Below are 25,085 nucleotides of genomic sequence, written 5' to 3' on the forward strand. Positions count from 1 at the left end.
TGAACATTGTATCATGCAAAAATAAGGTAGCCTATATACTGTATAGTGAAAGACAGGAATGTTAAATAACTTAAAATATCATTTGTAAACCTGAGCCATTACTAAATTACTCATGTTAAAAATTAAACATCATAAGGCATGAATAATATGCATTCTATATAACTCCACTATCTTAGTTAGCTTATTATGAGAATTAGGCTAGTTGATTATAAGCCTTAAATTAACGAAACACCTTAACAGCAGTATTTTGGAACTTTGAGCCTCTTTTAATGCCTTGTGTTGAATTGTGTACATTTTAAAGTATTATATATACACACACAATACATTGTTATTGTGACAGGATGATAACAGTGGTAGATAGAGCAAGTTTTGATAACAGCAGGGAAAGAAAATGCCTCCTACCTGCTTTGCATCACTTTGGAAAAAACCAAAGGAGTCTGTTTCATTTTCATAGTAAAATCATTGTAACATTACTCTCTGTGTTTTAAAAAGAAGATTACAGTACAGTACAGTAGCATTTATCGGAAATAATACATAACACCAAAACATATTTTGGCATGTAAATTGCTTTGATACCATCAGTAAGTATAAAGATAACATACAATTTTTAGGTCAGATGCAAGTGCAAAATTTTTTAGTAACAACAACACAGCCCCACAAGCAAAGACCAGAAAACCATATCAGCTATGCACAAACACACACAATGCTCCACAACTAAGGAGGGAAAACACAGAACTTAAATAGGGAACTAATTGGGGAAACACAAAACAGGTGAGCACAATCAAGGAAGGAAATGGAATGGATAACAAAAGAAGAAATTAAAAAAATGAGTGAGGGTCTCCTCTGGTGGTCTGGGGAGGATTTGTCCATGGTGGAAATAATGGTTTTCCTATTTAACTGTCTAAATCTGCTGCCTGTTTTTCTCCCACCTCAGACATTAACCTCAGGCATTATTTGCACTATAATAGCTCTATTCATTCACAATGAATCCAAAATCCTTTTAAAAGCAGTTAGGCATTTATAGCATTGACATTTTTTTATTAATGGAATTCAGCATCGTCATCAGCATGAGAGAGTGAACCAAATGTGTACTATAAACAATGCCTATCCTAATTAACTGGCAGATGAGATATGCACAATGTGATTAAAACAGCCCTCCTATGTGGGGTTTCCTTTTCCCGTCTTGTGTAAAACAGAATCTGGAAAGTGGAAATTGTGAAGAATCTTTGGCATGTTGCGTATGGGGTTACGTTGAATATTGAGTTACTTCTTATGAATATAATTATTTGGATTAGAACCCTTGCATTTATAATACTGCACTCATATGTAAGTAATACTCAGCTTCATTGCACAATACAGTTGTCAGAGAATATGACTTAGCCAAACACTGTTTCCCTTTGTTTTATAGTTAAGCATCAATTTCCAGTCATTTATTCTTTGTTACTCCATTTTCAAAACTTAATTTCTGGCTGAAGGGTAGTATGTACAAGACAAGGTGTGCTAGCTGAGCCCTGGAGAGGTCATTTATGTAGCAGTTATGGGAAGGGGAAGGTGAGGGAATGTGATTTGAGCAGTTTCAGCACTGGTACTTGGGGAAGGTGTGAGTAGTGCTGGCTCTGAGAAGTGGTTTTGCGTCTGTGTACTGATCCAGCATCTCTGCCTTCTATCATGACTAAAGAAAGTAGTGCCCTTCAATCCTTCATAGTTCATCACCATCCATGCATATGCTCATGTTTGTGGTGGCCATTGTTGCTGAGATAGACTTGTCTGCTCATTGGACTGTTGGACTGATGATGACTACCTGAGGTAGTTCCCCAGTCTAATGGGATGCCTGATATACTTGAGCACCTGCTAGAAAAATGCTTTTGTTTGTTTGTAATCAGACCTGGGAAAGGGATGAGATAATAGGCTACCACTGTATGTATTACTTTCAGAGACTGGCAGGTCCTTGATAAAGCTCACTAAAAAAATGGGCAAAGGTCATCCCATCATCTCTGACAAAAATTGTGTTATAGAAAGGGGTGTCCAGGTTCCTGCAGAGAGCTGCAAATATGTCTTGCCCTGGGCATATACTGTCCAGGAGCTGACATATTTCTGCACACCAGGATTAAATTGCAACACCAAAAGGTTTTACAATTTAAGAGGACAAGAGTTTCTGGGCTCCAGGGTGTGCCCATGGGATCAGTCAACATAGTGAAAAGATGAAGGGCTACTTTTAGCCAGTGTCTCCAACCTCCAGGTCTAGCGTGACGGCAAGGAGCTCATGGTTGCCTAAGTTGCAGTTTTCATAAGATAGAGGCCGTTTGTAACTGAGTGTAACTTTCTGGGGTCAAAGCACAATCCTGACTCCCATCTCAGAGGCATGCACATATGGATATGACAGGTTTGCATGACACAGGATGGAAACAGCATGTTTCTTGAGGGAAATAAGCTATTCACAATTGGAGGTGCTTTTAGTGTGCATTTAAACAGTTTTTCATAAGCTGTGGAAATGAGTCATGGGTGGCAGTACTCAGGGGAGGTGGGGCATTGGGGATGCACTGTGATGTGAATATTGTACATGGTAGTGTATATACTGCTGTTATCTTTCTGGTGATGACAGGAATGAGAGTTTAAAGAGCAATTCATGTCTACTGAAAATTACCTCTTATCATTAGCCTGCCAGTAGATTTGTTTCGTTATATTTTTAGGTGTAAACCTATTACCAAATCTTTTTTATTGTTTATTTTAGTAAGTATGTTTAGCATTTAATGTGGTAAGGAAAATATTTAAGGAAAATAATGTGAGATTAATTGTTTAACATTCATTATTATCCAGTATTTAAACTTGTACTTCTTACATTACTTCTTTCATTATATTTTACTCATTCAAACACTGCATGCCAGTTTGTCTGAAAATCTCTGCGTTTTCAGTCTTTGTTTTTTTAGCCTCACCCACCCCACCCCCAAATATAACCACAATATTATGACTTATGAGTTTTAATTCAAATGAGCTTCACCATAAAGAATGAGCTTTCCTTAAACCATGCCTTCTCAGTGTTATTCTCACCTGTAACATGATAGGATATTACTTCTGAAATGTTAAAATAATATGTAAATATGTTAATTTGAGAGTATGTGACATTAAAATAAGTTGCTTTAATTAACCAGATATTAATGGGCAGAACTTTTTCCTTGGTGTGAATATAATCCTAATTAAAGCATAAGTCATAGTGTTTTCTTTCTATTGTAATTGTCTGGCTTATTTTAGAACAGTTAGTGTCTTCAAGACAGCTTTCAGGGATTTCTCTGCATGAATATTTCCAGTTCATCAACTAAATTTGCAGTTCTTCACAAAGAATCAATTTAATATCTCAAATTTTTCTTCACTTACAACATGTCTTTATTAGCTCTGTAACTACCTTGGCCAGAGCTCACATGAAAAGAACATCAGACTGAAGGTTATGCATTCAACAAAACCTAATTCATTTCTATTGACTATGTACTTTGTTTAATTGAAGCACCTGTGGTGAATGAACTTTTTAAAGCTGAGGTATTGCTGGGAAATTGACTTGAAATAATACAGTAATGTAGTATTTCATTGAGTAAGTGCCTTTTTTCCATTCCAAAGATAAAGCCATCACTATGACAACTATGCCCATAAATCCAATAGAGGTACAGCAATGTGTGTTATGGGTTTAGTTTTTGTTACTGACACTCCCACCTTTACCCTCTTGCCATTTAGCTCTATCTCTCTAAAAGCAGCACTCACTTCCATATTTTGGATGTTTCAGCTCAAGTACACAATATTATGAATGCTATTCTTAAAAAGTTTCATTCAGTATATACACTCAGTTGCCAGTTTATTATGTACACATGTCTAGTAGCATGTGGTGCCTTCTTTGGTATTCAACAGCATGACAGACAGCATAGAGTATTTGTACTAACCGTACCACTTTCCCACTCAGTAGTGGTTCAGTTTTAATGCTTCTTTGCCCAATGGAGACATGTTTTCTTTTTCTTCACTGACAACTTTGGCACCTTACCTGGTCTTGAGCTGTTTTAACCCATTTGAGCCATAAGCTAAGTGATAAGTGGTATATTGTTAAGGTGATATTCTAATATTGAATTTAAATGTAATTTGTCTTATTGTGGCCTGGTTTTAGCATAATTCTCCACATTCTACTCAGACCACTGTGATCCATAAGCTGTTTTGTTTGCAGGATTGACAAACCCCAATTTTTTTTTTGTTTGTTTGTTTTTGTTTTTTACAATTCATGAAATGGTTGGCAGTCAACCACACATAATGGCACTATATTAACTATAATGGCATATTCAAAATCACCAAGCTCACTCCTTTTGCCCATTCCATCATTCAATTTAGTGATGCTAAAAATGCTGGCCTACCTGATTTATTCCATATACCACAGTTATGTTGAAGTAAGACTTGCTTGAAGCTACCATTTTTGTGAGTGTATCATATTCAATGTTAATGCTTACCATGAGGGTAAGTACAGTCATTCTGAAAGTTCATAGAATCTGAAAGTTTTGTTTAATATTTATAAATTTTGTTAAATATACTTTAAAACATAGTAAAAAAAAACACTACATGGCCAAAAGGATGTGTAATTAATGTGTTTAGTTATTTTAGCTATACACAGATACATGAATCAAGCATACAGTCATGAAATCTTTTTTAGACAAACATTGGCAGTAGAAGGGGTCGTACTGGAGAGCTCTGTGACTTTCAATGTGGTCATGCATGTATCACGTAAGTCTCATCTCTGAGTGAAAAACTGCCTCTAGAAATATCAGAACAAGAATTGTTACTCATGATCTTCATGGATTGGGTTTCCATGGATGTGCACCTGCACAGAGCCCTGCCCTCAACCCCATTGATCTTAGAAATGAATTGGAATGCAGACTGTGAATGTTATCACCCAACATTACTAATTATCGCCCCTCCTCACTAATGACCTTGTGGCTGAATGAAAACAAATCCCCACAGCCACATTCTAAAATGACATACACATATTCCAAACACATATTGAAGTGATGTTTGGGTGTCCACACTCTTTTGGTCATGCATCTCTGTTATCTCCGGAACAAACACAGGACTGTAGTGAACTGTGAAATAATGCCTTATCAAAAATAATTAGTTCATTAGTTAAATTTGTTTGTTGAAGCAGAATGTGCTTGAGCTGTGATTTGTATTCCTCCAGAGAACTAACATTTGTTACTAACATTTCTTTTCTTGCAAAAATATTTATTTTTTCAAAGTGCCTGCGTGAAGCACAGTACTGCAACTCATTTATGCCCTTCATGGGTGGGAATTGGAAGCATAGTATTAAATGGCACTTCCTATGTAGAAACTAAATTCGGAAACACCAGGCACAGACACAAAACATCCTTAAGGAAACAATTCATTAGTAGGTGCATCACTGGTGAGGCCCTGCTGAAACCGATGTGGTAGAAATGGTGGCCAAACAGAGATTTTAAATATAGTTTCTGTTCCCTAGTCTGAAAAGAAGGGATTGTATGGGGTGATCTAGTGGCTAAAGGAAAAAGTGTCCAAAACCCAAATGCCAGGTCTGGGATGAATCATTTGGGATATCATTTTTTGTGAGTGAAGGTTTGCCATATGATGAAACATGGGTCACAGGTCAGGGGGTATGCGCTAATAAGTGAGGAAAGTTTACTCATACAATAGGAGGATGTGTATTAAATGAAATAGGTTATAGGTTTGCAGAAGAGGCATGTTGTGCATCCAAAGTTAAATTTATCAATCAGGACAATAACAAGACAAGTAGACATACTTCCTTTACATACCTTCCTTACTACAGGATTTTCCAGGACATTCGCATGTGAAATGCTGTACACATAATGACATAAAACCAGCAAATTCAGTGGGATATATTATGTTGTATATCTCATATATACTGTATATTCTTGTTGTGCTGCTTTTTAAAATACAGGATCACTAAGATCAACAGTTCAATATCAGGCCTCAATGATAATGTTTTACAAATGTTTTCTGTTCTCTCTGTATTTGGTCCCAGGCATGGATCCAAACGGCACGCATCCAAACGGCACAGATGGGGCCAAGTCTACAGACGGACTTGGTAGAAGTCCTGCAGGCATGATCCTTCTCTCTCTCACTCTGTCTGTGCTGGCTGTACTAACCACAGCAATCAACTCCTTAGTTATCAGTGCCATCATTGTCACTCGCAAACTTCACCACCCTGCCAACTACCTTATTTGCTCTCTGGCTGTGACGGACCTGCTGGTGGCCATCCTGGTCATGCCCTTCAGCATCCTCTACATTGTGAAGGAGACGTGGGTCATGGGTGAGGTGATGTGCACCATCTGGCTCAGCACTGACATAACCTGCTGCACATGCTCCATTTTGCACTTGGCGGCTATTGCTGTGGATCGTTATCGCGCCATCACAGATGCTGTGGCATACTCCAGGAAGAGGACGTCTCTAAGGTCTGCTGTCACGATTAGTGTCGTGTGGCTTCTGTCCGTTCTCATTTCCCTACCTCCAATGCTCTGGAGACACCACAAAAAAGAACAGGAGAACGAATGCCTCATAAAGCATGAAAACATTGCTTTCACCCTTTACTCCACATTTGGGGCCTTCTACATCCCCCTTATACTCATCCTTATCCTTTACTACAAAATATACCAAGCAGCTAAAATTCTTTACCACAAAAGAGGGCCCAGCCCCATGAAGAAGATTGAGATAAATGGACACAAGATCCCTATGTGCTCAGACAGAGAACAGCAGAACCATGATGCACTCACCCTACCAGAGAAGTCAATGTCAGAACCCTCTACAGAGGGCGACAGGGGACGCATCTCTGCAGCAAGCCCAAATTTTCAGCTTCACAGTGAGAGGTCGATCAAAAGACAACGGATTTCAGGGGCACGTGAAAGAAAGGCAGCCATGACACTGGGCCTCATTCTTGGAGCATTTGTCATCTGTTGGCTGCCATTCTTCATTCAGGAAGTGATTATCAACAGCTGCAGCAGTTGCATCCCCTCCAGTGAAATAACTACATTTTTGACCTGGCTAGGATACCTTAACTCCCTAATCAACCCACTCATTTATACTGTCTTCAATGAGGACTTCAAGAAAGCCTTTCATAAACTGATCATGTGCCGGAATGAGCTATGATTCAGAAAATGGAATATCATTGCTTTCATAGAAAACATTAAATATTGATGTGAAATTTTGAAAATGGGAGAGAAAATGAAGATTTCTGTAATGCAGGTGAATATTTAAAACTGATGACTTTTTCGTATTGTTTTCATACTTCCAGTTTATCTGTAAAAATACACACACTGCCCATCAAAAGTTTGGTGACACCTTGCTTTTTTTCCAAGTGAATTTTGACCTTAAATGATCCTGAACACACTTTAAAACTGTGCAGGAGAAATTTGGAGAAGCAGTGCTGTCTGGAACAGTCACCCAACCTTCACCCAAGATGTACTGGGATGAGTCAGTTTGAAAGGTTTGAGAGACAGAGGTGTCCACTGGGATGTCCTGCAAGTGGTACAAACTCTCTCAGTAACATATGCATAAACTTTGTCCACAGTTTGTGTGAAGAAAGTGTGACAGTTTTTATTGCTGAGATTTTTGAATGAACATATATACATTAATTGTCTTTTATTTATCCATTCACATACACTATATGGCCAAAGGTTTGTTGATACCTGACCATCACATCTGTATGTGCACCTTCCCCAAACTGTTGCCACAAAGTTGGAAGCACATAAGTGTACAGAATGTCTTTGTATGCTGTAGCATTACAATTTCCCTTCACTGGAACTAAGGGAACCAAACCTGTTCCAGCATGACAATGTCCCTGTGCACAAAGCGTGCTTCATGAAGACATGGTTGGCCAAGGCTGAAGTGGAAGAACTTGGGGGTCCTGCACAGAGCCATGACCCCAACCTTACTGAACACCTTTGGGATGAACTGGAACACAAACTGCAAACGTGGCCTTCTCGCCCAACAATACCTGACATCACTAATGCTCTTGTGGCTGAATGGGAAAATCCCCACAGCCACGCTCCAAAATCTAGTGGAAAGACTTCCCAGAAGAGTGGAGGTTATTATAACAGCAAAGGGGAACTAAATCTGGAATGTGCCATTCAAAAAGTACATACGAGTATTATGGTCAGGTGTCCACAAACTTTTGGCCATATAATGTATTTACATCTGATATTTTCCTCAAAACCTGATTAATCCTTAATTTATAATCCCCAAACACTGAAGTAGATTACAGGCTGAGTTTTTTTTCATTACAAACATCATACATGTAAGGTGGTGTACGAAAATAATAAATCTTATGGGATTATAATAACCATAAAATTTAAATAACAAATCTGCTTGTATTTTTCAGTATAATTCTTAATGTTATTTAAATTGAATGTTATGTAAAGGTTATTTAATGTTATTTAAAGCTTTAATATATTTAAAAATATTAAAAGATGTCTACAAAATAAACAAGCCATATACATAATACATTTGTTATTATACATGCTGCAGTATACAGAGCTCAATAATAATCAACATGCTACCATTCAAGCAATACAGAATTTTATTAGTCATGTAATAATTAATTATTTTTAATTTTTATAAATATTTCTTGAATATGAATGGAAACCTGTGTAAGCAATTATTGCTGATAAGTAATGACACAGTTCATTTATCAGGCAAACACTCAGTGTATTTTCAATTTCATGCGCATTATCTCGGTGCGAATATGAGGAGAAAAAAAACATACATAGATTTCTCTCAAACTGCTCAGTGAAATATGCACAACAGAAACTTTTTCATCGTTCATTCCACAAAACATATATTTTTCTTGCTAAACATAATGCATATGGTTAAAAGTAAACATGTACCAATTCAGTGGCACCATGTAATGACGCATAATACAACAGTATTCACATAATCAACAGTGACTCCAGCTGCATATGAAAGGAAGTACAACCAATTAATAGGCTCTACAAAATAATCCATATCGTTCAATTCACAGGCTTCAGATAACAAGAGGGACCCAAACCAGAAGATTCATATGCTTCATTTTTAAAGCTTGCAATATCATAATTTATTCATCAGTGCATAATATTGCTCAAGAATTATATAACCCAGGTTCATGCAACAGAATGAATTCAATATTAGCTAGCTAGCTTTGCATTGATTTAATTCTTGATAAGTATAATAATGAAATCATTCCCGGTTTATAAAATTGTTTACCTGCTGTTTATTTTTCCTTTACATATTGCATATACAGTATAGATCTTTGAGTTAATAAAATATAGAACAGAAATTCTTGAACTAAGTATGAGGAACACTTGGAATATAGGTGTCTTATACCGAGGTGAAAAGGTACCGGATGGAATAGAGTTCATACATTACTATGTATAGGATTTTAAAATTCCAGCCTTTCCATACAACATGCAGTCAATTTCACAACACACTCTCAACTCTCATGAGTATTTTGAACATGGCAAATAGTTGCACAGACAAATCAATTAATATGATATTATGTAAGCTTTGATATTGACATTCTAAATGGAATGGACTTAGCTAAAGTTTATGCTCACTGTGAGCCATGTGTAAATAATAATGGTGCAGTTGCATGCATTTTTATGCTTTTAGGTCCAGTTGCTGATATAGTCCATGCTGAACAGCCCCAGTGGGGCATAATGTCTTAGTGCTTATAGCCACAACAAATATTCATTTGTTTTCATAGCTAAAGTGGACCATACTAGCTAAATTAACAAAATGGTAAAAAAAAAATCAATTAAATATCGTAATTATTATAGTGTTTAAATCTTTTTAAGAGAAATAAAGTTGGTTAACACAAAGTAAAGAATTATTAAGGAAGTGTAAAATCCAGTATAATTATTAGGATAGTGGCTGGTAGGAAAACTTGCCCTTTGGAGCGTAGAGGAATTATTGTTAAAATGCATAGTTATCCTCTTAAAAGCAAGGCCAGCTTTTCTGTGGTTTAATTTTTATCCTAGTGTTGACAGAGAAGTTGGCTACAGCCATAGTAAAAATATCTGTGCTCTCATGCATTTGCTAAAGAAAATATCAACGACATCGGAGTCAGTCATCCTGAAGCCCTAAACTCTTAGTAAGAGAGTTTTAATCAGTGTGAACTGTTGGTGGACCAGTCATAAGGCATGTATCTCACTTTAACATTCCCTGTAGATAGAAGAGTTTTCAGACTTGTCTTCTTCTGAGATGCCCTCATGTGGTTTAAAACCCAGTTCAGCAACTGCAAAGGAGAACACAACTTATAAAATTAGACCTTGTACATGCTGTATGTAGCTTGAAATGTTTAGTAATGCTTCAAAGAGAACACCATTGACTCTCAAACTGGCCCAAGATTTGGGTTCAGGCTACCTTTTCATCAGTGTCTCCAAAATCTGCCTTGTACCATTTGAAGATCTGGCTAAGCTTCACCTCTCTTTTCATAGAATCCACTATGCAGCCATCATCAGCCTCCAGAAATGCCTCAGCAGCAGTCCGCAGCTGACTGCCAATGTCCTGGTAAGAAACATTTAGACTCAAATAATAATAGTACTGATTATTTGAAATGAACAAGCTAACTAACTCAGAAATAAGCATGCAGTTCACCTTTGGGGTGTAGGCCCTAATGGGCGGGCAGCCTTTCGCACCACAGTTCAGTGCAAAATGAATTAGAGGCTCTGCTTCAGGAAGTGCAACCTAATGAGGTATCACAAAACGCAGGACTGATCTAAATGAAACCCACTGTCTTTTAAATGGCACAGCTATTAATACAGCATACTATATGAAGTGTATTAATTGCGTTACTTTATACAGTTGTCACATTTACTCCTTCTATTTGAATAACTCCTTCTATTTGAATAAAATAACATTACATTAAATTAACAGCATTATATTAAATTAAAATCATAACATTAAAAACACATTAAAATGCAAGAAATGGTGTTGGCTAATTACCACATATTCCTCTGATATTAAAAAAAAGATGATCTGTATTATCAAGTGAACTGTGTACATTTGATGGTGTTGCTGATAGAATAGCAGTGCCCCTGAGTCAAAAAGACATTAGTCAGGATCAAATAGTTATTAATTATCCTATTAAGGTAACGGTACAAGGAAGTGAGGCTGAGGATGATTGCTGTTGCTTCTTAGATGCATGGAATAATTAACTGATAGATTAATTTCGACAACAATTTAAAAAAGATCCTCTTGAATGCTGAGATTATAAGCACCACAGATTGCCCCTGCAAACAAATTTACACAAAAGTTAAAAGCAGTGTGAGACAAATACAAGTCACCTGTAGTCTAGGGTCATTCTTTGAGAAGGGCTTCAGAAGTTGTGCTATTCCTTTCCTGTTTCCCCGCAGCACTCCATTCTCAATGTCCTGCAGTGTGAACACCTCTCCTCCAATCAGATAACTCACATAGTTGAAGAACTGCACAATGATATCATTGTTTTTCATTTATAATCTGTTATTTCAGGGCCACATAAAATATGACATTTCAAATGAGCTTCCACGACTAAAACAAATCATCTTCTTACCCGGTACCTCTGCCACATGTTTTTGGGGAAGCCGAGGCGCAGGTAGCCGTGGATAACCAGGGCATTGTAGACATTGATGAAGAAGGCCAGCCTCTCCTCATGACTCAAAGAGAGTAGCTCCACACGCTGCAGGTACACAGCCAGCTCACAATAACGTTCATAACATGTGCTTTTAGACATGGCCTTATAGTCCACTGACTGCAGAAAAAAAGAAAAAAAGAAAATAACTCCACATAACATACAGTAGATTAATGCTACACCAAATCCACTCCATCTGAACAAAGTTAAAGTAATGTTAAGTAAATAAAGTAATGTTACCCGTTTACATTAAACTTGTTGAAATACTGCATGTTAGAACAGGGTAGTTAGTACCTTGCCATCAGCAGAGAGGTGATCAGAGTACAGTTTCATGATCAGATTCCTCAGGGCCTCAGATAATTCAGAAGCTGTAATTGCTGAAATAATGTTAATAAATATTCTTTATTCTTCATTTACTAAAACTGAAGGGAAATAACGCATTAGCATGTACAGAACAGTAAAGCCCCAAGCTTGAAAGAGAGCCTAGATGCGTGCAGATTATAAACACATGCAAGTCTAGAGGAGAATATGCACTTAAATGGAGTGGGTTTGGTGTGTCAATACAGAAAGGGATTTTAATGAAAAATATGATCTTTATATACACAAGCTCTAAAGACAAAAAGTCAAATAGTATCACAGTAGAGGATGAATGCATCTGCAGATACACCAGTGACCACGAGCCTCTACCTTCAACAAGAAACACAACTGTCTGCAACTTCTATGTACAATTTATTGGGGCCATATGCTGCCATTTATACAGAATAGACTTATAGAGTAGTGCATTGTACATTGTACATTGAATAAGGTGCTACTTTTATCTGATTACTTTTGCTAATCAAGGCAGAAAAATACAATAATTAGAGCCTGATCACTATGTTCTGTTTGATCACACCAGCTTTTATTCTGCACTCTGCAAAGGACAACAAATAAAAACTTTCCCTAAAGGGTTATTTGGTTTGTAGAAACTTATGACATAGGATTTCCTTTAAACAAAAGAGTTCTATGTAAAGCCCCTTTAAAAGAATTGAACCATTAACCATATAAAGGACCCTCGGGGACCCCATTAAAGAAAACATTTTTGAAGAAATGGCTAGCTAGATTACTAACACAGACAATTTTCTGACAATCTGAGAGGGCTCTAGATAGTACCCATTTAATAAGCTTAACCTAAAGAATGCTTGAGGAACCGTTTTACTAAGCGTATACACCGATCAGCCATAACATTAAAACCACTGAGAGGTGAAGGGAATACCATTGATTATCTCGTTACAATGGAAACTGTTAAGGGGTGAGACACATTAGGCAGCATGTGAACAGTCAGTTCTCAAAGTTGATGTGTTGGAAGCAGGAAAAATGGGTAAGCCTAAGGATCTTAGTGACTATGACAAGTGCCAAATTGTGATGGCTAGACGACTGGGTCAGAGCATCTCCAAAACGGCCTTGTGGGGTGTTCCTGGTATGCATTGGTTAATACCTACCAAAAGTGGTCCTAGGAAGGACAACAGGTGAACTGGTGACAGGGTCATGGGCGCCCAAGGCTCACTCATGCACATGAACAGTGAAGGCTAGCCCGTTTGGTCCGATCCAACATAAAAGCTATTGTTTTAGCTATTGCTAAGTTATTGATGGCTATGATAGAAAGGTGTCAGGACACACAGTGCATTACAGCTTGCTGCGTATGGGGCTGTGTAGCTGCAGACCGATCAGAGTGCCCATGCTGAGACCTGTCCACTCCCGAAAGTGCCTACAATGGGCACTTCAGCATCAGAACTGGACCATGGACCAATGGAAGAATGTGGCCTGGCCTGATGAATCACATTTTCTTTTACATCATGTGGATGACTGGGTGCATGTTTGTCACTTACTGGGGAAGAGCTGACACCAGGATGCACTATGGGAAGAAGGCAAGCCGATGAAGGCAGTGTGATGCTCTGAGCAATGTTCTGCTGGGAAACCTTGGGTCCTGGCATTCATGTGGATGTTACTTTGACATGTACCATCTACCTAAACATTGTTGCAGACCAAGTACACCCCTTCATGGCAATGGTATGCCCTAATGGCAGTCGCCTCTTTCAGCTGGATAATATGCCCTGCCACACTGCAAAAATTATTCAGGAATGGTTTGAGGAACATGACAAAGAGTTCAAGGTATTGACTTGGCCTCCAAATTTCCCAGATCTCAATCTGATTGAGCATCTGTGGGATGTGCTGGACAAACAAGTCCGATCCATGAAGGCCCCACCTCACAATTTACAGGACTGAAGGGATCTGCTGCTAATGTCTTGGTGCCAGATACCACAGCACACTTTCACAGGTCTTGTAGAGTCCATGCCTCGACAGGCCAGAGCTGTTCTGACAGCACAAGGGGGTCCTACACAATATTTGGCAGGTGGTATTAATGTTATGGCTAATCGGTGTATTTTTTTCTTTTATCAAGGAGTAATGATTTGATGCACAGAACAACAACCTGACATTATAGGAAAGACTATACAGTATGATTCTGTGTTATTTATTATACCATTATACTTGTCTACCCATTTTTCATCTTCCCTGTCACCTACAGAGGCAGCTGTGGTATTCTCCACTTCTCTCTGCACAGCCAATTCATCAGCTCTGTGCCTGTAAATCTGTTTCTGTACACCATCAACCCCCTCCTGCGGCTGTCAATCAATCCATGTCTCCTCATTCCTCCACACTGTATCCAGAAGATTCCCTCTCACAGTCTGTAAACACAGCCTGAGATAACTGATGATGTGAATTTGTATTCAACCAACTAGCTAACTACAGAGATGACCACAGAGAGTGTTCTGGGAGATACAGGTTGTAACTGCACATGCAGCCGGGAGACATTCCAGAGAGAAAATTCTTGTCCATGTTCATTACAAAAAAAAGACAGATTGTCATGAACACCGCATTTTCTCATTCAGGCTTAAAGTGAAAGGAAGCAAACATACAGGCATGTAGAGAACCTCAAAGGTAACAGTCCACATGCAATCTGTGCACACTAACCTCCTCTATCCCTCTCCTCAGACTCAAGGCTGTTTCCTGCAGGTAATGGTAGGGTGTCTGGAGGCACAGGCTTCTCCTTCACCATACGTACCAGAGGTTCAAGTTCATCAGGGGTCTAAAGAAAAGACAGGTTTAAAGCTATGCCATTTTTAAAAGGTTATACCAGTACACTTAGCTTTAATTTTTTAAATTTCACACACTGAAAATAGCCAAAAATGACACTGTTGTTCTTTGGCTGAAAAAATAAAAAGGCCTAATGCAGTTCTTTAGTGTATCTCAACTGGAAGGAGATTCACCTTTATGTGATTAGGCAGAAAAACTTGTATTCTTAAAGAACTTGCCAAAAATTATGCCTGTTGTCTAAACGGGTGGTTATCTTTATGCCAGGGTACTTTGTTATAGTCAGAATATGTTGATGCAAAAGCCACATATCATATATAAACTTACACTCACCATGTGCTTGATTAGGAATACCTGTATACCTTCACATTTATGCAGTTATCTAATCCACCAATCATGTGGCAGCAGTGCGATAAAAAAAAAATCATGCAGATACAGGTTAAGAGTTTCAGTTAATATTCACATCAAACATCAGAATGAAGAAAAACTGTGATCTCTTTGACTTTGATCGTGGCATGGATGTTGGTACCAGATGGGCTGGTTTGAGTATTTCATAAACTGCTGGTCTCCTGGGTATTTCAAACCCAGGAGGAGTCTGAACACACACAACACAGAATGCTGTGAAAAACAAAACAAAAGAAAAAAAACAGTGAGTGAGCGAGAGTTCAGTGGGGAAATAAGTTGGCTGTTGATAAGATAAGTCAGAGGAAAATGGTCAGATTGGTTCAAGCTGTCAGGAAGGATATAGTAATTCATATAATCATTCTTTACATCCCTGGTGAGCAGAAAAGCATCTCAGCATGCACAAAACAAAAACCTTGATTTGGATGGACAACAACAGCAGAAGACCACATTCGGTTCCACTCCTGTCAGCCAAGAACAGGAATCTGAGTTTATCGTGGGCACAGGCTCACTCAAACTTGACAATTTAGATTAGGAAAAAAATTCACCTGGTCTTTATCCAGTCTTCAACTGTCCAGCTTGGGTGAGTCTGTGCCCAGGATGGCCTCAGATTCTTGTTCTTGGCTGACAGGAGTGGAAACTGACGTGGTCTTCTGCTGTTGTAGCTCATCCACCTCAAGGTTTGAGGTGTTGTGCTTTCTGAGATGCTCTTCTGTTCACCATGATTGTAAAGAGTGATTGTGTTACTATAGACTTCCTGTCAGCTCAAACCAGTCTGGTCATTTTTCTCTTGACCTGTATCTGCATGATTTTATGCATTGTGCTGCTGCCACATGATTGGCTGATTGGATAACTGCATAAATGAACAAGAGTACGGGTGTTCCTGTTAAAGTGACTGGAGAATGTATATGAGTGTTAGAAAGGCAAAATGTATAATGTATAAGTCAAATTATACAATTAAAATAATGATTTTCAATTTTCACAAGCTAAATATACAGGTATAAATATTATAAACAGTATTATTATTATTATATTATTATTATTATTATTATATCCAATGCTTGTTTTATTTTGTTAGTGTTAGTGTTAACCCTTGATTATGCACTGGTGCCCACCCACCAAATTTTGAAGAATTTCATTTCCTCCTATGTGGACGTTGTTAAAGAATATCTGCGGCACAGTGCTGCTACCAGTCATCTTATCCAGCCAAGCCCTGACAGCTGCATCATGACTCACATCCACTTCACACACTGGTAGATTCAGTGCCTGTAATGCAGCCTTGGCCTGTAAACACTGCGGGCATCCTGGCACCGAGTACACAGTAACTCTTCCTGCTATATGGTTCTCAAACACAGCCATCAATACACCTGTGGAGAGAACATCCGTAATACAATTATTTGTATTGTATGCTTGCTTTGTCTGTTTTCCTGCTGAAACCTTGTATGCTGCCTTCTTGGTCAAGTCTCTCTTCAAAAAGAGATTTTTAATCTCAATGAGACTTTTACCTGGTAAAATAAAAGCAATAAAAATAATAACATTTTGAAACATCCTGACTGTTTACCCACCAAAGTGACTGCATATGAATATATTTGTTAGGATCAGACCAGAGATTGATTCTAATTGTTACTAATTAAATAAATTATTCATTCTTCAGGTTCAACATGATACACAAGGGAGGTGAAACAATTTAGTTTCTCCATAAAGCAGCTAATTAACCAGTCTGAACCCTGTAACCACTCTTAACTAAAGAATAAAACATGACAGGGTGTGGTGTTAGAGGAAATTACAGCATGTCCCACAGTGTTGTATTTCTCTTATACTGCAGCAATTTGGTGATGATTACATTTTTTTATTAATTAATGAGCGATATTTCATACATTTAATTTGTTTATAGTAATGGCTAATGTTGTGAAATGTCTGTGAAACAAATTAGTTCCTGTTATCACTTATAACAGCTATAAAGAGTTTTTCCTTATCCAGCCTCACTTTTTATTTTCTCTTGATGCTATTAAGATGAAAAAATGCAACCTTTCAATCTCAAAGTCCTCTGCCCTGAAGACTTTCCAGTGTCAGAAACTTAAATTTACAGCTTTACCTTTGACCGTTCTAAAGTGCTGACACTGGAGCCTCGTTCCAAAAATCTTTGAGTCTCCCCAAAAAAAAGCACCACATCAACAATTACACACACTTTAACCCATTTATGTGGAACATCCACCATACAAGTCCCTGTACATAAGCTGTTCCTATAGAAACAATATCATACTGGAACATTAATATAATCCTTACAGTCTGAACTACTGTCTGAGCTGCTGGTATAGAAATATACTCATTTTAAAAAACCATTCATCACAGAGGAACATTTTTTTTTTTTTTTACAGTTCACACTTAGGCTTTGAGAGTTGCTTTATGAGTCGCTGGTGTGCCTCAAACAAGCAAATGCATAAACATTTCTCATGATTGTCTGAATCAGGAGTGCTAAATTCAGGTCCTTGAAAGCCTCTCTTACACACCAAACTCAGCCCAATCACACATGTTATAGGAGGCAGCATGTTAAAGTCTGCTGTGACCATCCAGGCCTGCAGTCTGACACACTCCTGGGGCTAAGGAAGTCATTCTGAAGGGTTTTATTCTAACTTCCAGGTACTGCATAATGAACCTGATCAGGTGATAAGAGCAGACTGGTACTTCCTTCCTTCCTTCTTTCCTTCCTTCCTTCCCTCCTGCCTTCCTTCCCTCCTGCCTTCCCTCCTTCCTTCCTGCCTTTGTTCCTTCTTTCCTGCCTTCCTTCCTTTCATTCATCCATCCATCCATCCATCTTCAGTAAGCCCTTTATCCTGGTCGGGGACATAACTAATATCAGCTGAGTACTGAGTACCTACCTGTCAGACTAGCAGTTGCTTTGAAGGTAATTTCCCCATTACACCGGAAGTGAGTGACAGACGACTCCAAGCTGAAACACAAAGCTTAAGCCAGCAGGTAACAGTATCTGTGCTGCTGCAGTCCTGACACTGTACTACAATAACAGTGTTACTAATCGCGTTTCACATCTGAAATATAATACTGTAATACTGCGCTATTGCTATGGGATGATTTGCAGCACTATTACACTTCTTTAATATCCTGTGCTGTTTGAGGTCCCTTTATTACTACAGTGACGACAACAGTGGGCTCATTACAAATCAGGTGCTTTCTGATGCTCCCTTGTTCACTCTCCCTTTGCACTTCTACTTGGGGATATCTATGGTGCAGGTGGAGCAGCGGAATTCTACCACCAAACAATATTTTGTACATGTTGATGAGTATTTGTCTCAATGAAGCGTTATTGTTTTGATCAACCAGGGGAGGGGAGTATTTAGACTGACTACAAAAAATCGAACTACACCCACGATACGGTTAGGCTGATGTTAAAAGATGTTGTAGACGAGTTCAGGTAACGCAGTGGTTGTGGAGATCCTGTAATGATCTCTAGTACAGAAAAACCTGCGCAGCTCGTTAAAAACTGATGTTCTCCAATGCACCCGCCAGCTACTCGCTGCGCAGTTTTCATAATAAGAGTCCCGGAAGGCGAGCCCTCTTAACTGTACATTCTCCACTGCAACCAAACTGTGGGCGCTAGCAGTAAAGTTACTCACGGACATCCGAGTGTCCTTTCTTCAGCACTTCACACTTCTGTGAGTACTGCAGGCATCGCCTTTATTGAAGTGTGTGAATTGTAGCATCGCTTTACAGCAATGGCTAAGCGTGTAGCTGTAGTTCTAGCAGGTTGTGGTGTTTTCGACGGCACTGAAATCCATGAAGCTTCTGCAGTTCTGGTGCATTTAAGCCGAAATGGAGCAAGTGTGAGTTCTTATGCCAAGTGCACACACAGATCACACCCTGCTACAAATGGTGCTAGCTGGAATAACGCACCAAAAATAGAAAGCAAATACTCCTACTACTATTATTAATAATAAGATGACTATAACGCATACTACATATAAAGCGGGTAGATTAATAACAAACGTGCTAAAGGTATCATTATGCAATTTTTGTCTTGAGAAATAGTTAAAAGCAACATTTCCAAATGTACCCTGTCTATAATAATTTGCGCTGGCAGACACAAAGAAACGAGCTGTTTCATTTGGCGCATAACATTTCAATTTTTAACCTGTTTTTATTATATTTCAACAGGAGATTTTTATCAAATGGCGCTAGAGGAACACACAGGCTTTGGCCGCTAGAGGTCGCCGTGGCTCAATGTCTGAAAGAACATTTCTCTTCAATCTCCTCATTTCCTTTCCTACATGAAAGCTCCTTTTGAGCTAATCATCGAAAATACTTGTTTACCACAAGCATTATGTTCTTAATCTGTATTTGAAACAGATATATATCCAGAAAGCACAGTCTGTATTAGTATGCTGAAGCACAGCTTCATTAGATTACACTGTGGCCTTTGAGGAGAACAGCCAAGTGTTAATTTGGTGTATTTATAATTTACTTGAGTGTTATTGAAGTTGAATACTTGTACTCAGAAGTACTCATACTTGCTTACATTTCCAAGAAAAAAAGTAGTAGTTACATTATTTTTGAGCTTCAAAGTACTAGTTACAAATCTCGAAGTTCTCTTCTTCCCTCATCCAGCCAGACTGTATGCTATATATCAGTTAAAAGTCTCATTTCCGCATTCAGTCATTTCAGTGTCGCATCTAATCCAGTACTACAGTGTAGAAAAAACTATCAAAAATCATTCCAGTTCATCACAGACCTTCTCATGCTACACAGTGTAGTTAATGATGGCTATCTTGTATATCTGAATATGGATAATCCACCAGACTGCAGTGGGAGGATGAGCCCCCCGGCCCTACCTCACTAAAATGTTTAATATGTTGAAGTAACAAAGACTTGTATAAAATCTTCTTTGCCTCCTTAGTAAGCCTGAACTCAATCTAATTTGAAAAATATGTAAATTTCATCAGTTAAAATCATTTGTGTTTTAAAACTTAAGTAGATTTACTGTAGAATTAACACCTTTTTTACATTCACTTGAGTAAATTTTTTAGCTGGATACTTCCATTTTTAATTGAGTAAAATTTTAATTTAAGTATAATTTCCTAATAGTTTGTCCACTTCTGTTCACTGGTCACTTGAATTGAATGGATTTAATCCAAGCCTCAGTGAGTCAAAAACAAGTAAGCTTACAAATAATTATAATGTGGACTTAATGTATTCTCTCGGTGAAAAGTTCAGGAATTAAAAAGGTCTTTGGCTCTGATAAATAGCCATAAAGTGATTAGACATATGAATACTGAGTCTAATATTTGCATAATTGGATCATGTTCATAAAATACATCTGTATTCATATGGTCCATGGAATTTATTATACAGATGCAAAAAGGTTGAAAATCTCTGGTCTAGTGTACCATCTCTGACATATGCTTCATCGTGTCAGTCTTTTTCTGTATGTCTTGTTGTGTGTGCATTTTAAAAAACAGCAGAATGAATTCTTTTTGCTGCATGTAATGCAAGCATTTCCCACACATCATTTTCATTTTGTTTTCTCTCTTACTTCTATTTTTAAATGCTTGTATAAGTGCCATTATGTTTTGTAAAATGTCCTTAAAGTTTGGAAAGGTGCTATGTAAATTAAACTTAATTATCGTTGTCACTATTCTAGGTTAAAATATTCGCACCCAGCATTGATCAGATGCATGTTGTAGATCACCTGAAAGGTGCCCCCACCGAGGAGAAGCGCAGTGTGCTTGTGGAAAGTGCTAGACTTGCCCGAGGTGACATTCAAGATCTGTCTGAACTCAGCGTAAAGGATTTTGATGCCATCATTTTCCCAGGTTAGAGGGCTGACCTCTCATTTCTATTTGAAGCTTTCTTTAAACATTAAGTGACATGTTTTTCCTTCCATTTATTAGCTTCTGGGTCATTATCCCAAATGGGTGTCTTTTAACCTGTAAGTTGTCACAGTAAATCCAGATCTTATGCCAGGAACACTGGACATGAGATGGGAATACACCTGGGCAGAAATCTTTACACAAAGAGCAACCCAAGCTCAGGATCAAACTGGGCAACCTGGAGTGTAGCAGTGCTTTGTGCTGCACCACCATGCCACACAAAAATACACTGAAGTTGAATTTATTTATTTGACACTTAAACAACTTCCTGTGAAGCAGAATATAATCCAGGCACGGAGCTGAGTGTTTGAGGGTTGAGGATTTTCTCAAGGGCCCAACAGTGGCTGTCTGGCTGTTGCTGGGATGTGTACTTCTAATCTACTTAATACTAGCTCAAAACTTCAAAATGAAATATTTCTTGTGAAGAATTATAATTCCAGGTCTACCGTGAAATGCAGTGTAGGGTTTTACGGTTTAATATTTTGTTTGGCAGGTGGCTTTGGAGTCGCAAAGAACCTGTGCAGCTGGGCAGTACAAGGCAAAGACTGCTGTGTGAATGAGCAGGTTAAAGCAGTACTGCAGGCTTTCCATGCTGAGAAGAAAGCCATCGGCTTGTGCTGCATCTCTCCAGTACTGGCAGCTAAGGTCTTCCCTGGCTGTGAAGTCACAGTTGGCAATGACAAAGATGAAAGGTATTTCTGCATTTCTAGGGGTGTAATAACCTGCACCACCTTATCACAATTCACAACAGATTTCCCACATTTTCACACACACAGATGAAGACAGCTGTACAGCTTCAGACTGGGGGTTGCATGACTACTTTTCCTAGTCAACCAGTAATTCGTAAAAGTAGTTGACTAGTAGTCTTTTCCATTTTCCATTCCAAAACTGTTTCAGATCATCACTATTTTTATTCAGCAAAGAATGTGTTAATTTCCACTTTACACAGACTACAATTAAATTTCCAGCTTCAGTGTATTTATTAGGTGACAATGTTAACATGAACCGTTTAATAAATTAATTTATTTGAAATAAAGACAGCACAACATAGCTATGTTTCTATTACATTTGCTACACGCTTACCTATAGAATACCATTTTAGTCAAAATTAAATAAATAAATATGCTTATTATATAAATATTAAAATGAGAAATGCATGAGTCAATATATAGTGAAATAATCCAATAAATATATAATGCTGATTCATTTGTATAAGATATTAATTCTTCATACTTGTTTTCACAATAACACCATCTCAAAATGGCTTTTTATTTAAAAAAAATTTTTTTTAAAGATTTGTTAGAAATGCTCAGGCCCAGGGCTGGCTGGTATAAATGTGCTCGCAGAGCTTAGCCTCCCTGTCATTCAAAGATTAAAAAAATCAATACAAGGTTTCATTTTTGGCACCAACATCAGATTATCAGTCCAATCAATGTACAAACTACACAAAAGGAGAGACGACAGAATGATTGTGATGATTGCCATTTGGTGTGGTGGTACTTAGGCCTGAATGTGTAAGCAACCAATCATGATCTCTGAGTGACAGATGATCAGAATGAACAGAATGAAACAGAAATGAAAGTGTCATAGTGAAATGAAAAGAGGGGCATGAAATAAAATTAGTTTAAAAACATTTTGAAATGAAACCTGTTATTATGAAAAAAAAATTGTAATTAAACTGAAATGTAACAATATTATTTTGTATGATTAAATGATATTTTATAATAATAATTATAAAATAATTATGATAATTATAATAATGCAAATTCTTTGCTAATTTTATTATTTATATAATAAGCATATTTATTTATATAATAAGCATATTTATTTAATTTTGTGTAAGCATTCCGGAAAATTGCAGACGAGAAAAAATTGGAGAAATACAAATTTAAAGAAAACTGGTAGAAGAATGAACAATACCAGGACTAGTTGACAGTAACAAGCAACTGTTTTGAGGTGAGGTGCAAAATGTGTTGCAAGACATTCCAGTTAGTGTACAATGGCGATTAAGGCACATGATTTTTCACATGAAATTTGAGAAGCACGAACAATAACGCTAGATAAATGTAAGGCCGCCATCAAGCAGGGTTATATATATATATATATATATATATATATATGGACATTTTTTCATGATATTCTTGTGCAATGTGAATGAGAAGAATTATTGTACATGCAATATGTGCTGCTGCTCCACCACATCACCGTCAAAACAGAGAAGACATTAATCATAAAAGAAATTATTAATAAAAAAAGAAATTTAGTCAGCAGAACTGACTTCTTTAATTAGTGATTATTTACAGTGAACAGAAATCAGTCTGGTGAAGAGGCGATGAGGCTACGGTTTGTTAAATGTCGGTTTTGACCTTTAATCAAAGTCAATCAGCATTTCGGAGTGTAAGCTTATAATTCTTTAAAATATAGCAGTAATGTTTTTTTTTCATAAGTAGATTAGATTATAATTATATCACTAGATGGGGCAACTTTCAGTGGAATTGTAAAGAAATCTTTAAATGTATCTCCATTTTCACGTTTGAGGGAATTTAAAATGCTAGAACTTTACTTTTGGTTGAGATATGTGAAAAAGAGAAACATATTTCAGTTCAGGAAAACTTGTAACTTTCAGAACTATATAAAGTAGAAAATGTTAAAGTTTACCAATGGCTGCCACACCATATTTGAATATATTTGGGTTTTGTCCTGGAGTTCATCAGCAACCCTGCCTTCAGGCGTGGGGGGAGTGTGTCTCTCCATTTCATTCAAAGTGATATCAAAATGTTAATGGTCCATTAAAACACAAGGAACTAAAAAAAAAGACCTTTTCCCAGCATAGTCTTGTGTAGTTGACTGTAGCATTGACTTCATCTAGTCTGCAGTATGTTTCGACTATAAAAGAACATTTAGTCTGCGTTATTTCCCATCTGCCTGCAACTTCTTACTGTCTGCCTCTGTTTTTAACACTGCCCCAACTAGTCAACAGCTCCCCACAACAGTGACTAGTGAATGTATTAGTTAACTAGTAGACTAGATTATACAACCCCAAATTTCAGCCTAAGAGAAAATAGCAAAAAAAAAAAAAAAAATCCAAATGAAATGTTATCATTTTTATAATAGGGTTATTATATTTAATAGGGTTATTGCATTTATAGGGTTATTTATAGGTATTTTAATGTGTTTTTCCAGTTTCCATGTGCTATCTTATTTTCTTCTTTGTTAGGGAGAGTAGATTTTGTTTTATTTAAAGATATATTTGAATTTATTTAGATACATTTTAACATTATAAAGTACCCTGACTTGTAGACAGTGACATGCAGGACAGGCAGCTTTCTTCACATCATCTTGTATTTTAACAATTTGTGTTACAATTCCTGCCAGTACATAAAAAAATCCTCACATTTTCTAGTAATTTATTTATTTTTCTGGTTGGTTATTCTATTTTGGTAATAGTTTGGCATTTCACTACTGATTCCATCATTCAGTATCTGAAGAAAGGAGACAAAAACATCATGCAGAGAATGAGTGAGCTCTGTGATTTATTTGATTTTTCAGATCTCCTGATGTACCAGGGACTGCAGAAGCCATCACCCAGCTGGGCTGTAAACACATCTGCAAGAATGTCAATGAAGCCCATGTGGATGAGAAAAATAAGCTTGTCACCACCTGTGCCTTTATGTGCAAGGCACCTCTCCATGAGATATTTGATGGCATTGGTGTGATGATTCAAGATGTTCTCAAACTTGCCTGAATGCACACTAGCATCACAATCCAGCAAGTGTAAACACCTTTTTAGAGCTACAAAGCATATCAGAGGATGACCTTTGCCTTACTGCTGTGATGCACATGTTAATTACAAAGTATAATTTTTTTTAAATAAACTGCATGTGACTCTGAACTGAAATACTGCACTGTCATCAGCTGTCATTTTCTTATTTCCTCTTCTCTCTACACACATCCCTTCAGTGAGCCAGTGCTGTTTAACTTCCTTTCTCTTTTAGTTTCTATGTGGTTAGGACGTTACC

At 37.6% G+C, this 25,085-nt stretch overlaps 3 protein-coding genes across 4 annotated transcripts; 2 read left to right on the forward strand and 1 right to left on the reverse strand.

The window, feature by feature from the left end:
- Positions 1-5,960: 5,960 nt before the first annotated feature.
- htr1fa (5-hydroxytryptamine (serotonin) receptor 1Fa) lies at positions 5,961-8,419 on the forward strand. The gene has a single exon (XM_034304741.2). The coding sequence runs from the start codon at positions 5,989-5,991 to the stop codon at positions 7,156-7,158; it is 1,170 nt and encodes a 389-aa protein (XP_034160632.2). The 5' UTR covers positions 5,961-5,988; the 3' UTR covers positions 7,159-8,419.
- Positions 8,420-8,495: 76 nt separating this feature from the next.
- Positions 8,496-18,647, reverse strand: zgc:152951 (uncharacterized protein LOC569013 homolog). Of its 2 annotated transcripts, none has more exons than XM_026911637.3 (9): positions 18,064-18,647; positions 16,304-16,551; positions 14,663-14,777; positions 11,948-12,021; positions 11,576-11,773; positions 11,331-11,468; positions 10,642-10,731; positions 10,408-10,551; positions 8,496-10,279 (listed from the first exon to the last, which is right to left on the reverse strand). In XM_026911637.3, the coding sequence occupies exons 2-9, from the start codon at positions 16,541-16,543 to the stop codon at positions 10,151-10,153; spliced, it is 1,128 nt and encodes a 375-aa protein (XP_026767438.1). In that variant the 5' UTR covers positions 16,544-16,551; positions 18,064-18,647; the 3' UTR covers positions 8,496-10,150. The 2 variants fall into 2 exon arrangements, with proteins under 2 accessions (XP_026767438.1, XP_026767433.1); XM_026911632.3 differs by having other exon boundaries at positions 11,948-12,030.
- A 115-nt stretch (positions 18,648-18,762) lies between these two features.
- zgc:162944 (uncharacterized protein LOC569993 homolog) lies at positions 18,763-24,964 on the forward strand. The gene is made up of 4 exons (XM_026911658.3): positions 18,763-19,023; positions 20,838-21,009; positions 21,560-21,758; positions 24,616-24,964. Exons 1-4 carry the CDS (start codon positions 18,916-18,918, stop codon positions 24,809-24,811), a joined length of 675 nt encoding a protein of 224 aa, XP_026767459.2. The 5' UTR covers positions 18,763-18,915; the 3' UTR covers positions 24,812-24,964.
- The last annotated feature ends 121 nt before the right edge of the window (positions 24,965-25,085 follow it).

This window comes from Pangasianodon hypophthalmus, chromosome 5, assembly GCF_027358585.1.
Source record: "Pangasianodon hypophthalmus isolate fPanHyp1 chromosome 5, fPanHyp1.pri, whole genome shotgun sequence".
In the NCBI taxonomy this organism is placed as follows: domain Eukaryota; kingdom Metazoa; phylum Chordata; class Actinopteri; order Siluriformes; family Pangasiidae; genus Pangasianodon; species Pangasianodon hypophthalmus.